A 14,215-nucleotide genomic window follows, 5' to 3' on the forward strand; every position below is an offset into this window, starting at 1 on the left:
GTCAGTCTTACTATTAATAGAAAATAGTTTCTGTAAGTGCCTGTTGCAGTCTGCTAATATTTTCAAAATCCAACAGCTTGAGTTGCCAGATGTACGGTAACACTGAGCTCTTGTTTAGGTAGAAATTCATGAAGTGGGATTTAAAATGTTTAATTAAGTGAAGGGACCTATGAAAATTCCTGATTGAATTGTGAGCTTAAGAATGTATCATAACATTATTGCTATGTACAGTATATTAAAAGGCTCATATTAGAGAATCTGAGGGCCATTTCAGTCTTTTAGTTCCAGTTATTGGCTGCATGTCAATAGACGACTATAGATGTAGTAACATTATACTTTTTTAAATATAATTGTTGCTAGCTTTTTAACAATAGCCGTTATCTTGTATGATATAAAATCCCAATCAGCAGTGGCAATTTCTAAAATAACAAGAGTTGGGACTGAGTTCAATCAGTTCTTACTGGCTATTTTATCACTCATCAGATAACCATCTCCTCCTTCAATTGGAAGCAAATATGAGATGAATTGTTTCACTGATATAGTGAATGATAGAGTATGACTTACCACATACTCTAAATCTTTCCTGTGAAAACATGTAAATTATAAGTAGTCTCTCCAATTGGTTATAATTATAAAGACTGGTGTATGCTTTGTATATTGTACAAGTGTGTGAAATACAATACCTGCTCTTTATATTCTTGCCTGTGTGGAGAAATCACTGCATTTGAGGGTACCATTAACGTCAAAATCTGATTTTTAAGAGGAGATGGTTATTGCTTAGAAGTACTTAAGGTGTTTATTATGAAATGTCAATATATATTTTAAGCTTAGTCATTCTATATTTTTGTTAGCATAATATAGTTTGATTAGATGTATGAATGCACAACTACTTGCCATTTTTATTTTACAGTTGGCTCATGTGACTGCAATGAAGGTGAATGACCATAAAGGTACTTGTCAGTATGGTGTTCCAGCTAGAATAAATAAGTTTAGTCTTTTTTTAACATTTAGACTAAATACGATTAGACTTTGCATGTTATTAAAAAGGCCTCACCTAAGAACATAATTATTCTAATATTTTGGTATAAGAGTAGGTCTTACTGTTTCAACAGGGGCTACCTTTTTAAAAGTATAAATGCAGGGCGAGATGGACAAATCTTTTTTGAGGAAGAATTGTGGTTTTCCAGATCTTTTTTGAGTACTAACATTAAATACTATTCATTCAAAATTTTGAAATGTCACTTGATTAATCTTCCTTAAAAAGTCATTCTCCAACAGCAGGTGTAAGGATGTTGCACTCTATTTGCTCGTATGAGGGTTTCTCTAATTCGAAACTATTGTTGATCATGTAATCCGGCCTCTACAATAGTGTACAATAATGAAACCCTTTTCTGTAACTCTTTTGTCACTCTAAAGTGTGTATCATTATTTATTCTGAGTAACACATACAATTAAAAAAATGTTTTTGCCCAGATATTTAAGTTCCTATTAACATAGGGATAGGTGAGCATTACTCAATAATATTTAAATTAAATCATTGTTTTAATTGTTCGCTTGTTCTGCAGCACAGTTTTCTAATGGTACTGCATATTAAAAACTAAAACAGATGTTCATAAGGAGCACAACATTCAAGGGACTGCTGTGTTCTTTTTTTGCTTGTTTTTTTCATTTTTTTACAATAAAAAACAGTTTATTATTCATTATTATGATTTATATTTTCTTTTTAGTTATTGTGAAAGGGAAAGTATCAAAGAGATTCCACTTCTCTTATTTGAAAAGTTTTTGTATATGTTTTTGGACTTCTTTGGATAATCTCCTGTATTGCTTGACATTAATGACAGTAATTATAAATACTTCTAACCCATAGATGTATATAGTCTGAGCTAAATACTTTGATTAAAATAGTAACACTCTAACTACATAACCTGGGCAGGTCCTGTTCATAAATTAATAAAGATTAATTTGCATAAAATCTTAAATTTTGGTCAATACATACAGTGTCTTGCGAAAGTATTCAAACACTATGTTGTCACATCTTTTTTAATTGCACAATGATACATATACATTTTTTAACTTAATATTTTTTCAAAAGTTTGAATGCTCAAACTGAATAATTCTAAGGGTAAGATAAGTTACAGTAAATGCTGGGAAAAGCTAAAGCTAACTAACTGAAATGTGTTAATCACATGAGTATACCTATTAACTTTGGCAGCCATTACAGGATGAGATAAGATCAGATCACTTTATTGGCCATATACAATTTTTTGTATTAGGAATTTGTCTTTACGCATACCCCAACTTGCTCTCCATGAGACACACAGACAGGGAAATAAACTTGGGGTCAGAGCGCAGGGTCAGACATTTATACACCACCCCAAGCTTTGCTCAGGGGCCCAACGGAGTAGGATTCCTCTGCTGGCTGCAGGATATGAACCGGCAATCTTCCAGCCACAGACGCGGATCCTTAGCCACAGAACCACTGCACCACCCCAGGGGATTTTGGATAAATCCCTACCACCTTTGCATGCTGGCTTGCTGCAGTATTTGCCCCTTCTTGCAGATTTGCTCAAGTTCTCTTGTGTTTCTTGGGGATTGTTTCTTGACAGCAGTTTTCAGTCTTTCCACAGATTCTCAATAAGATTCAAGTCAGGGCTTTGACTGGACCACTTAAGGATTTTTTCTTTCTTAGTCTTAAGCCACTGCGGTATAGATTTGGCCTGTTGAAAAATGACTCTTTTATTTAAAACAGGTTTTCCTCTAAGATTTGCTACTATTTTGTTCTATGTCCCCATCTCTCATGGAGTATCAGTCTTATGGCATGAGAACTTATGCAATTTTGACATCTCCGTTTTTCTTTCACATTATCTATCTACTTCTTTCTCTTTGTTTTTCTGCTTTGAATGTGTGGACTAACTTGTGTATAAAACAGTGAAGATTGTGCCAGAGTCTAAGTACTTTTGCAAGGCATTCTCTACATAAATGATTACTTTTTAGAGCTGCATAGAGCTTTCTTAAATAATGTGAACTATTTAAACCAGAGTCTATTTTTGCAGAATATTATCATATTACATAATTGCTATTAATATTAATATGACCATTCTAACACTGCTTAGCTCATTATATTCATGTGAACTATTCAGTTCATAAAAAAGGGTCAAAACCCACAGCCATCAAAGTATAAAATACTATATATGCATTTGGCTAGAGTGGTATTTGACTTACAAAAACAAGGTCACTAGAACCTAAGTCTTTGTAAATACATAACTGACCTGTCCTGATTTCTTTGTTCTTTTGTAAATGAGCTATTTTCATTATTATTATGTTTTTTTATTTTCAAGTAGGAGAGACATTTTTGTCCTGAGTACGCAGCCTTATAAATTCATAGTCACTTGCTAGATTCAATGGAAATTTATGCCACACCCAACAAGACCTGATTTTACTTTAGTTCAGTCATACCATCTTCAGATGTTCATATAAATGCCTACTTTTTAGGTTTTTTCTTCAGGACATGCGTATTCATTTACAGTGAAGTGGCTTTAGAAAATGGTTTAGATAATACAACCTAAACTGTTCTAGCTTTAGGTTTTACTAATGACACAGTACCAAGATGCGCGGTTGCTGTTTTATCCTTCATAAAAAGTAAATCCTCTACCTGGTAGCTTTTTAAAAATTACCTAATTGGATTAGAATGGGCTGGACCAGTATATGGAAATGCACTGGGGATGGTTATGAGGGATGTCCAGTCCTTTCAAAGGCTGCTTTGAAGTGCTTAGAATAAGAACTCTTCTTATTAGATTTTCAAATCTTGAATAGCTTTGACTTTATAATGGTCTTATTAGCTAGTCTCTTAAGATGGTAAAACCCACACAAGGCAGCTTTTTGTTATAGGGAATATAATAAAATATTGAAGCTATGTAAAAACAAAATATAGATCGGCCAAGGAGGCTTACTGCTTTGGTGCATGTGGTGTTTTTTGTAATTTTCTCTCATGACCTCTGGTGCCTGGGTTGAAAACTGTTAAGGTCCCTGTTAAAGCACTTTGGTTTTGGGTCAATCATCAGCAGGCAGTAATTCACCACAGTACTTCAACTACGTCTATCATGAACCTGTGTGTCTCTGTCTGGTGCAGTTCTGAGGTCCAGCTGAGGTGCTATAAACAGTAAGGAGGCACTCTTGTCTTGTTTTGCAGATTCTGAAGAGGAGGAGTACATTGCTGAGCACCAGCCTTTTCCTTCACTTCAGCAAGTAGGCAACAGCAGTCTGTTTGCAATAGGCATTTCTCATTGTACACACCATTGGCAATAGAAACTCGCTAGAATAAATAAAGGCCACAAGTCAGGTCATGGAGTGTTTACTGCATAGCTTTCTGAGTCACAATTTTAATGAACATTAAGAAAACATCAGAAGTGTTTTTTTAATCATGTAACTTCAAATATATGGAAATACAATTAGATTGATGGAAAAAGCCACTTTCTTATAGTACAGCTAAAAAGTAGTTAATGCCTATGTCATGTATGTACAGTATATATTTAATAGGTAAGCTGAAGAGTAGTTTAAATACATTTTTTATTACTTGTTTCAAATTCAACCAGGACATTTTCTCTGATCTTGTTTCAATGTCTGTGCTGAAGCCTGTGCATATTTTATATTTACACACTGGCAGCCAGGACATTTATCACCACACATGAAAAAATAAGCAGACAGCCACAAGAGAAGTATTGTCCTCGTATAAAGACAAGGGAATGCATTTTCATAAAATATGAAACAAACTATAAAATATCAAAAGTAGTATGATGATTTAACGTTCTGATGAATTCCCAGGTGGGTGGGTTTTCAGTGTTAAAGAAAGGTAATGCATCTTCAAATTTCCAAAAATGATTAGTTATGTGAATTCTACTTGTGGGAAAATGTATGTATTTTAGCTAAGTTTAATGTTTAAACAACATGGGGATGTCTGCTTTCTAACTAATCATTTTGAAGCTTGACTGTGTTATTGTTAACTTTATTTATTATTGTTTTTTGCAGATCTTTCAAGCTGTGCCAGACCATGTAGGGTTCAACATTGAACTGAAGTGGCTCACACAGCTAAAAGTAAGTATTGTCCTCTGAGTTTTGTTGATTTAATTGGTTGGATGTGGTAGCATCATTAAATTTAACCTTACCCCAAGTATTCAAGTATCCACTCTGCCAGCTCTCTGTTGTTTTAGAAAGAATGAAGTAGTACCGTTGGAGATTTAAGTGATTAAACAGCCAAACATGTTGCCGTATGTCTTTAATACCAATTTTGTTTTGCTATGGTGGCTTTGGTATATTTACTTAAAAATGACTGCTGAGAGCAACTGTATAAGTGCTCTTCTATTTTAGAACTTACAGTTGGTAACCCACAGATCTCAGTTAATTATTTATTATCTTAATTTACACATTATGAACAATACCTAAGCAATGTTTTTTGTCAAAATTAAAAGTAAGTAAATGTTGTAAAGAAAGAGGAAGTGAGATTAATTTGAAAAAATGCAATGAAGTTTCTTTATTAGTAAGATGACTCACTTTTAACAAAGCCGCAGAAAATATTATATAACTGTAATAAAGTTTTTCTAATACTGCCATAAAGATTAGTTTATCTTAACTGTGTATTTTACCATTTATTTTTCAAAGGATGGTTCCTGGGAAGGAAATCTCTCAACGTACTTTGATATGAACATCTTTCTTGATATTATCCTGAAGTGTGTCCTCCAGAATGCTGGGAAAAGAAGAGTAGTTTTTTCATCTTTTGATCCTGATATTTGCACAATGTAAGTGTATACAGTATGTTGTAATTGTCTCTTTCTGTATATTGTGCATCTTTTACATTTTCAAATTTTTCCTTTAGTAGATTTAGAAATGTTATTGTGGTGGAAATGAACAATGGAAAATTCCAAATGAATTGGTATTAGTGGAAAATCCTTTATCGAAATTGCCATTACTGTTAATAAGTTCAAGTAGGTAGCTGTGTTAGCATGCGTTAGCTGCAAAGGAACAAGTAAAAGAGGCTTCACAGCCGAAACTTTGTGTCTCTTCTTTCCAGCATGGAATAAACCTATACTTGTTCCATCACTGTTAATAGTCTGAAGTGATGCATCATGCATGTAAGGTATTCAGAAATGATGTAATATTCAGAATTAAAAAATGTTATATTAAGAAGTCCTCTGTCAACTACCAAGTTTAGAAAAAAATGCCAAGTACATTACTTTAGAGGATCATTCATGGCTTCTTTAGCAGGATATATTATCATTTCAAACACAGGCTAGTGTTAATTTTCCCAGCAAACCTATTTAACATTTGAAATGGGTTTTTTGACCTTGTTTTAATGAAATGTGCAAAAATGTAAATTTCCTATCTAAATATTAACATGATGATATTGTTTGATTGCAGGGTACGGCAAAAGCAAAATAAATACCCTATACTCTTCCTGACTCAAGGCGTCTCTGAAATCTACCCAGATCTAATGGATTTTAGGTGTCGGACAACCTCAATTGCAATCAGTTTTGCACAGAGTGAAGATCTTTTGGTAATGAGTAATATGGCAAACTCTGTTTCTTTGCATAATATTAACAAGACATGTATTTAAAAAAATATTAAATATTATGGATGCAGTTACAAATAAGTAATGGAGAGGATAAACAACACTTCAGCACACTGTTTTTTTAATATCAGAAATTGTTTCTTTGATAAGAATCTGAATTTTCTTGTTTTAGATTATAAATAATTTGAATAGATTATTTTGGCAGATAAAAATATACTTCAGAATTGTAACTGTGCAGTGAGAGAATTTAAATAATTCCTATTCTTCAAATCCACTCTGAAATTCGTCCTGCATCTCCAAAAGTTTTCTGCCTAAAGACTTCCAAGTCAGTTCCAGGCCTGATTCTCCTGATAATATCAGTCTCCCAACCAGCACCAGACCAGTGGCTTCAAATCCTCTACCAGTGTCCCACACAACAGCGCAGTTGCCCTGAAGAAAGCATTTGCTGTCAGACCAGTCCACCACTTTGGGGCTCTCCGTCAGCAGAGCTCTTGCGCTTGGATTATCAGCCTGTCAGAAAGATCATTTCCAAATAACAGTATCATAACAAATCCTGTATTTACTGCAGATAAGTCAAAGAGAACAGTGACACCCTTGCCAAAAGGCTTACACAGTTGTAGCACAGAAAACATGACAAAGAAAAAAAGAAGTTTGTAAAATAGAAATAACAATGTGACATAACGTAATAGCAAGTGCTAATATTAACAAGTGAAAGTACCAGGAAGAAATGATGTAGTTTATTCCAGTCATGTCTATTGTTCACGTTTATTAAAATGATGTCTGCCCAGAAAATCACAGTAAATATGCAAACAATCAATTTGTTTCTTCAGTATTAATCCCTATTAATCCCAGTTTCATTGACTTTAAAAAACGTGCAGTGGATTAGTGTTCCATCACATTCTGTGAAAGGTGAAAAGCTCATATTTTACCAGTAAGCACTCTTAAAATAATTTTGAATACTGGATCTGTGTTATTTATGCATCTTCTTTTAGGGGATAAGCGCAAACATTGAGGATTTGCTGAAAAACATGGATTACATTAAGGAAGCACAGTCGAAAGGATTGGTGGTTTTCTGTTGGGGAGATGACACCAACAATCATGAAAACAGGAGAAAACTCAGAGAGCATGGAATTGATGGGATAATTTATGACAAGTGAGTACATTTCAACATTTTTGTCACAATTTGTACATTAATATTTTTAGTTAAGTGGTATACGTGTGTAAGCACAGGACCGTTGTGAAGATAAGCATTTAAAGTGATAACAGATTTTCAACATTTACATGTATGACCAGTTTTAGATTACAGTATATTTAGATCTGATAGCTCAACAAAAAATGCGCATACATATACATTCTAAGTGTGACAGGTTTAATACATATATGTCTGTGTTGTGTTTTTATTGTTTTAACACATTTCCTTGACTACCAGTGAACAGATTTATTGTGAACAAATTATATAAATTCAGCACAGGTATAGTAAGCTCATTTCCTGTGTGTGAGCAAAGGCCATTGAACACTTATGCCTCAGTCTCGCTAGCTTAAAAGACACTACTTGGCTAAAACCAGATGTTCTTAAGTTCAGTCTGGGTCATTTGTTCTGGCATGATGTAGATACTTAATAAGAGGTAAATTTCCATTATTAATGTACAGAATCTAAATTTAGTCTTGAGAAATTACATATCTTGTACTTCATTCCCTAATGTGCCTAATGTTGTCTGAGTTCGCGTCCATTTAATTCAGTCAAATATTACACTGCTGCTTGTATTACCCAGATATTTAAAAATAAATTTTTATAAAGAAGAGCACACATCATTGTTGAGCGCATGTGATTACATTTACAAATCAGATGGGGTCTTTTGGCCCATCTAGCTTTTTGGTTTTTAGTAGCTAATTGATTCTCATCCAGTAATTTCTTGAAGCCTGAATATAAACTTGGATAGCATTGCTAGATATCTTTATTCCTGACTCCTACTCTTTCTAAAAATAAATGCATCTTCTTTTTAGTTGTAACTGCACTACCCAATAGTTTTCACTTGTGCCCTCTGAGTTGCAGTTTTAGTTCGAAGAAGTCCAATGGGCTGAACTTCAATTTTGAACATGGAGTCAGGTCTCCTTGTAGTTATCTGTGTTCAAGACTAAACTGATTTGTTTCATTTAGCCTGTCAGTATATACCTTTGAATCCAGCAAATGTATGTCTAGGTACACCTCTCTGGTCTGATTCCAAATATTGTACACTATTTTAAGTGAGGCAAAGTGTTACAGAGAGTGAAGTGTCAGAAATGAAATAAAATCAAATCATAATCCAATAAGCATACAAATCCCTTCAAATTTACATTTCCCTAACTAAAGGGTTGGCAGTGCTTTAAGAAAAGAAAAGTTTTCTCACGTTATCTCACATTTCTCACATTTTCACATGGCATAAATGGCCACTCCTATATAAATAATGATAGAAATATCTTTAACCAGAATTAAGTGTATCAGTTCCTTGATTATACTAGCCTATTCTTACAGTATTTGTAATTTGACATTACCTTGGGGTGAATAATAAAAATGTCATCCGCTTATACAAAGGGAAAATATCCTTTTATTTTCTTTTATTTTTCTTATGTAGATTTCCCTTGTTTGTAGATGAACAAAGCAGAAATGAAAAACAAGGGAATATCTTAAACTTGTGAATTGAAAATAAATTTGAATTGCAAAATTAGATTTGATTTCTTTTAAGACTTCTCTATAAATATATAAAGACCGGAAGAAAGGTCGTCTTAACTACATGTAGTTACAGTAAAACCACAGAGTTAACCTTAGACCATAGAAGAAGGCATTTCTAATACTGTAGGTTAGATGAGAGAAGCATGGTTCACTTTCCCATAAGGTTATACCAAGACTTTCCATTGTTTAGAAAGGTGGATGTAAAGTTCACTTTCTGATATGGTTAAGTGTTAAGAGTGGAGAAGTATGGTTAACTCTCCATCATTAAGGATTTGCAAGATAGGCAATACAGGTTACAGATCAAATTATGGTGGTACATTTTTTTTACACCAGGGCTGATCTGATCTCTACTCTGGCATTCATGATTCCAGTTCATATTTAAGCTTATTACCAGGTAATACCAAATATGGTGCAAGGAGTTTAATCTTGGTAGATTCCACAATTACAATCACAATGTAAAATTACAATTAATTGAATTGTAATATGGTTCTGTCAATCAGAATTATAGCTTTTTGTTCTATTATTCCCATTTGAACTTAGATGTAGGTTATCTGCTTCCTAAGATGAACTGTATTTGGAAAAAGGGGAGCTGTAAAGCAAAAACACTCTGCCAGATGGCTTAGCCACAGGAGCTGAAAGTTCAATAAAACACTTTTCTATGTATAGAATTAATAATACAAACTCCACTGTTTATCAGGAACACCATAAAAATTGCTTTTTTCAATAATTAAAAAAAAAATTATATTCAATAGTGGTGAAGGGACTTTGATGATCAATAGACTACACTATTTCTCAATTATTTTACCTTTCTATTTTTTCACAGTTTTCTAACCGAAATGGCCAGATAATGCTTTAATAGTTTGGTTGAAAACTGTCAGTACTTACAGTAGGTATTTACAGTATGTGTTACTATTTTACCTTTTCTTTTCAGAATTTGTGAGGATTTGGTTCCAAAATTCATTGAAACAAGCTCTACAGATACGAGTAATGTTTGTCTGGTTCCCAAATCTTTCACTGGATGTTTTGCCCTATTTCATAATTCCTGAATGGCTCTGTATTTAGTAAATGCACAAGAAATTGATAAAGTTACCTGAAAAATGATGTGTGGTGGTTGACTAATCATACAAGATTATTTTAATGAATGTAGTGTTGATGTTTTTGATAATATTTTAGAACACCTGAGGTAACCTTAGCTTGTATAGCTGTGGAACTTAACGAAAATCAGTGACTAGTCAACTGCCTTCATCATCATTTCTGTGACTATTAAGTTTAATGGAATTAGTTGTTTATTCCTTATACAGTACCTTGCTTGTAATTTTTTTTGCAATTGTGAAAGGATGCAACTAATCATACCTTTTAAAACAGATTCTTATGGGTAATGTTTATTTTTACACCTTTTACGTTCATGGATTGCATGGAATATTACATTTTTAATGTTATGTTTAACCTCAATAAAGTTAAACAATGGATGTTGTGTCTTAAAACAGGCAATTGCTTGGCTAGGTATCTGCATGTTACCGTACATTGCTAAATGCATGGCCTTGATTTTGATGGCCAGAATATTGCTTTCAAAATCCAGGGAATGTTAACTGCGTGAATATTTACTTTATCTCCAGTTCTTCTAGTGTACTGTACTAAGTGTTTGATAATACTGAGTCAAGAGGGTCAAGGGGTGTAGAGGTGCTAGTGGTCATATTTCAGTCATGTTGTTTGATCCTTTAGAGTAGATATGTACTGTATAGTTCTTAACTTTTTTTATATACAGCACATACAGTACTCATACTGGAGCTAATTAGTGCAGTTAAGTGGTTAAAGGTTAAAAGTAAATTTAAGGCTCCAGGAATAATGTAAAATAAGAAAATCATGTATCGTGCTGTCCATAAATAAAACAATGTACTATACTAACATCCAAAGTACTGTACATTTAAATACAGAAAATGTGTGAATTTGAAGGCTTTGTAATCTGCCTGTAAATTGTGAACATGCAACATAAAAGTGCTGCCCATAATATTTTGCTCTTTACGAACAGTTCTGTAGTTGGTTGCTTTGAATGTGAACAGAGAGAGAGTAATTGCACATGATGCGTGCATAACATTGTTACCCCATTTAATGACAGTGAAATTATAGCTGCCCAGTATTGAACTGTATACCCGTCAGGAATTGCAGCACATGAGAAAATGGCACTGATGAGGCCATTTCAAAAATACCCTCTTCAGAGTCTGTGAGCAGAGTTGGGCTTGTTATCCATTTCTTGTTTATTAAGAAACAATATAGTTGTAATTCCTGGCATTTGAACGAAACCTCCATTAAGTAATTCAATCTAGGCTGCTATTTCTAGTCCAAACTATTTTTGTATTTACAGTAGATATAAAAAGTCTACACACCCTTATTAAAATTGCAGGTTTTTGTGATGTAAAGATAGAAATCAATATAAATCATGTCAGACATTTTTCCATCTTTAATGTGACCTTGCAACCAACAATTCAAGAGAAAAACAATTAGATAATTATTAGGAAAAATAATTGAAATTAAAAAACCTACAACACTTGCATAAGTGTGCACATACCCCCCCCCAACTAATACTTTGTGGAAGTGCCTTTTGCATTTATTACAGGGGAGCGAGAGACTTCTCAGCAAGCAAGGCTTTAACACCCTTGATGGGACGCCAGTCCATTGCAAACACGGACACGTATGCACTTGCACTATGGCCAGTTTTCCCAGAAATTAAAATCGAGAATTTTGTCTTTGGATTATAAGAGCAAAATTGAGCATCTCGAGGAAACCCACACAAAAAATGGGAGAACATATACCTCTAAACCATATGCATATGCAGTTAGCATCTCTAGTCTGCAATGGAGCACAGGACCCTAGTGCTATGCTAACCACTGCGCCATCATTGCTGCCCTAGAAGTAATTTGATATCAGTGTTTACAACCATTATTTGTTTTTCTGTCACTGCGTATTATCAGGTGTCTGTTGTAAGAAACTGCATTGTATTTTTATTGTATCATCTGTGTTCAAAACAACTTTGAGCAAGGATTGCCGTACTAGGGTAAATCTGGCTACCCATTTCCATTGCAATGCATATGGCATAAAAAAAAAAACTTTGTAGGCATGGAAATGAGATGGCAAACAGTATGTGTTGCAAGTAAATGTTCTGGAAGTGTTCTTTCAGTTCACCTTATAGTATTGTGTGGTTTGCTTTGCAAGGAAGCATAGCAAGTTTTACTAACTAAGCTGTGTTTGTGTGGCTTTGGGGGGCTGATGGCGTTTTAACATGCTTACAGATTGCTGTAACTTAAATGTATCTGTATGTGTGAAACAATCCTTCCTGTTGTGTACTTGATATTTTTACCATGTTGTCCTTCTTTGTGTTTGCTGATTTGGTTTTGCTCCTTTTTTTGTGCCCAGGATCGGCGATGACCAGCTCGAACAGCCGAATATCTTCAAAGTAGAGGAGCAGGTGTCTCTAAAGGAGGTGATCCCAGAAGAGACATTGAAAAGCTGTGCCTGTTCCACATACAGTATTCCCTGTTCGTCTGTGCCCTGCCCTGGAACAGGTGAAGCTGGCAGCACTGAGTCAGATTCCGGTCTCAGCTCTTCTTAAAATGTCACTTCGCTCAATTCCAGTCAGCTTCTTCCTTTTTTGCTCCTGAATGATGTAAAAGTGTAGTGTTTGACATTTTCATTAGCTGGCGAGAAATAAATATGTTTGCCAAAATCAAGTTGATAATAAACCTATTGTTTCTGGCTGCTGTATGTTAGGAAATAGGCCATATATCAGAAGATGTAAGTATTTGCTGGAATGTACAAAACCTGTAATAACTTAGAATTTAAGATCCAATTTACTACATTTTGCTGCTTTCTAATACTAACACAGTTGTAAATAATCCAATAAAGGCTATTTGCATCTTAAACAGTACTACTCCTAACCTTTTGTGTGTATATATAGTTCAATACATGTTTTTTAAGTATTCTTTTACCAAGACTTGAAGGGAAAGTTCAAGTGAATATATATAGCTTGATACTGTATATCTGTTCATGTCTTTCAGTATATTAAATCACTTAAATTTCTGACCAGCACTTGATCCACAACATCAGGAAAAAATTCTCAAAACTTTTTTTTTAACAAATATTATGGAGAAGAGTACAAAACTATACTGCATATTATTTATCCAGATTATTTTGTTTTAACTTTTTAAAAAACCTTAAAATCAGTGTGTTTGCATTTGCTGTTTATAACCACAATTAATTATATGATCTTAGAGACTGAAGATTGTCTTGGTCAGTTTAATATTATACATTCTATTGCAGTTACAAATTATCTTGTATTTCTGTGCTGTTTTTTCTGGGTGTCTATACTTTAAATTACCATAACTGTTCTTATCTTTCTAACAAAACATATAAGTAACTTACTGAGTTGTGTCAGTATTGTTTTTTCCTGAAAAGTGCAAGTTTTTTTTGTATGTATCTAGTATGTATGTATCTTTGTATGTTTTTGTTGTATCTACTTTTTTCATGTAGGTTATCTCCTACTGTACATAGCTGATATTTCTAACTAGTACCATCTTCATGCAGTGGACTCTTTTGTGCCTCAAAAGCTATTTCCTAACCAGTCAAATGTTTTTCAAGCATGTAACAAATCCATAGCCAAGAGCCATTTGAAAAATGTACATACACATCAGCTATGCATTACGATGCGTGTGATCTTTTTTGTAGAAGGTGTTTGTCATTTCCTAAGCAAGAGAGTCTGGATGTTTATACAAAAAGGAAGACGCTGTCATATGCCACATTTTGCCTTGTTTTGCTTTAGTAGTTTCATAACTTTGTCCTTGCACTCCGTTTTTGAAGTAACTATTGCTTTTTCTTTTATTCACAAATTAACTTGAAATGACTTCAATAAATAGAATTTGATAATTGACAATGTATGGCCCAAAAGCTCA

General features: G+C 33.9%; 1 protein-coding gene across 3 annotated transcripts in view; it reads left to right on the forward strand.

Moving 5' to 3' along the window:
- Nucleotides 1–13,189, forward strand: part of gpcpd1 (glycerophosphocholine phosphodiesterase 1) — a 42,308-nt gene extending 29,119 nt beyond the window's left edge. For 2 of the 3 annotated variants that reach the window (XM_088625604.1, XM_088625607.1), the window contains 7 exons: nucleotides 911–950; nucleotides 4,190–4,245; nucleotides 5,026–5,091; nucleotides 5,656–5,792; nucleotides 6,412–6,547; nucleotides 7,555–7,715; nucleotides 12,684–13,189. In XM_088625604.1, coding sequence (XP_088481730.1) covers nucleotides 911–950; nucleotides 4,190–4,245; nucleotides 5,026–5,091; nucleotides 5,656–5,792; nucleotides 6,412–6,547; nucleotides 7,555–7,715; nucleotides 12,684–12,879 — 792 coding nt within the window. In that variant the 3' untranslated portion in view covers nucleotides 12,880–13,189. Of the gene's footprint in view, nucleotides 1–910; nucleotides 951–4,189; nucleotides 4,246–5,025; nucleotides 5,092–5,655; nucleotides 5,793–6,411; nucleotides 6,548–7,554; nucleotides 7,716–10,203; nucleotides 10,257–12,683 lie in introns of all 3 variants that reach the window. The other variant, XM_088625606.1, reaches the window with a different exon arrangement.
- The last annotated feature ends 1,026 nt before the right edge of the window (nucleotides 13,190–14,215 follow it).

This window comes from Lepisosteus platostomus, chromosome 3 (genome assembly GCF_059453375.1).
Source record: "Lepisosteus platostomus isolate fLepPlt1 chromosome 3, fLepPlt1.hap1, whole genome shotgun sequence".
NCBI classification, from domain to species: Eukaryota; Metazoa; Chordata; class Actinopteri; order Semionotiformes; family Lepisosteidae; genus Lepisosteus; species Lepisosteus platostomus.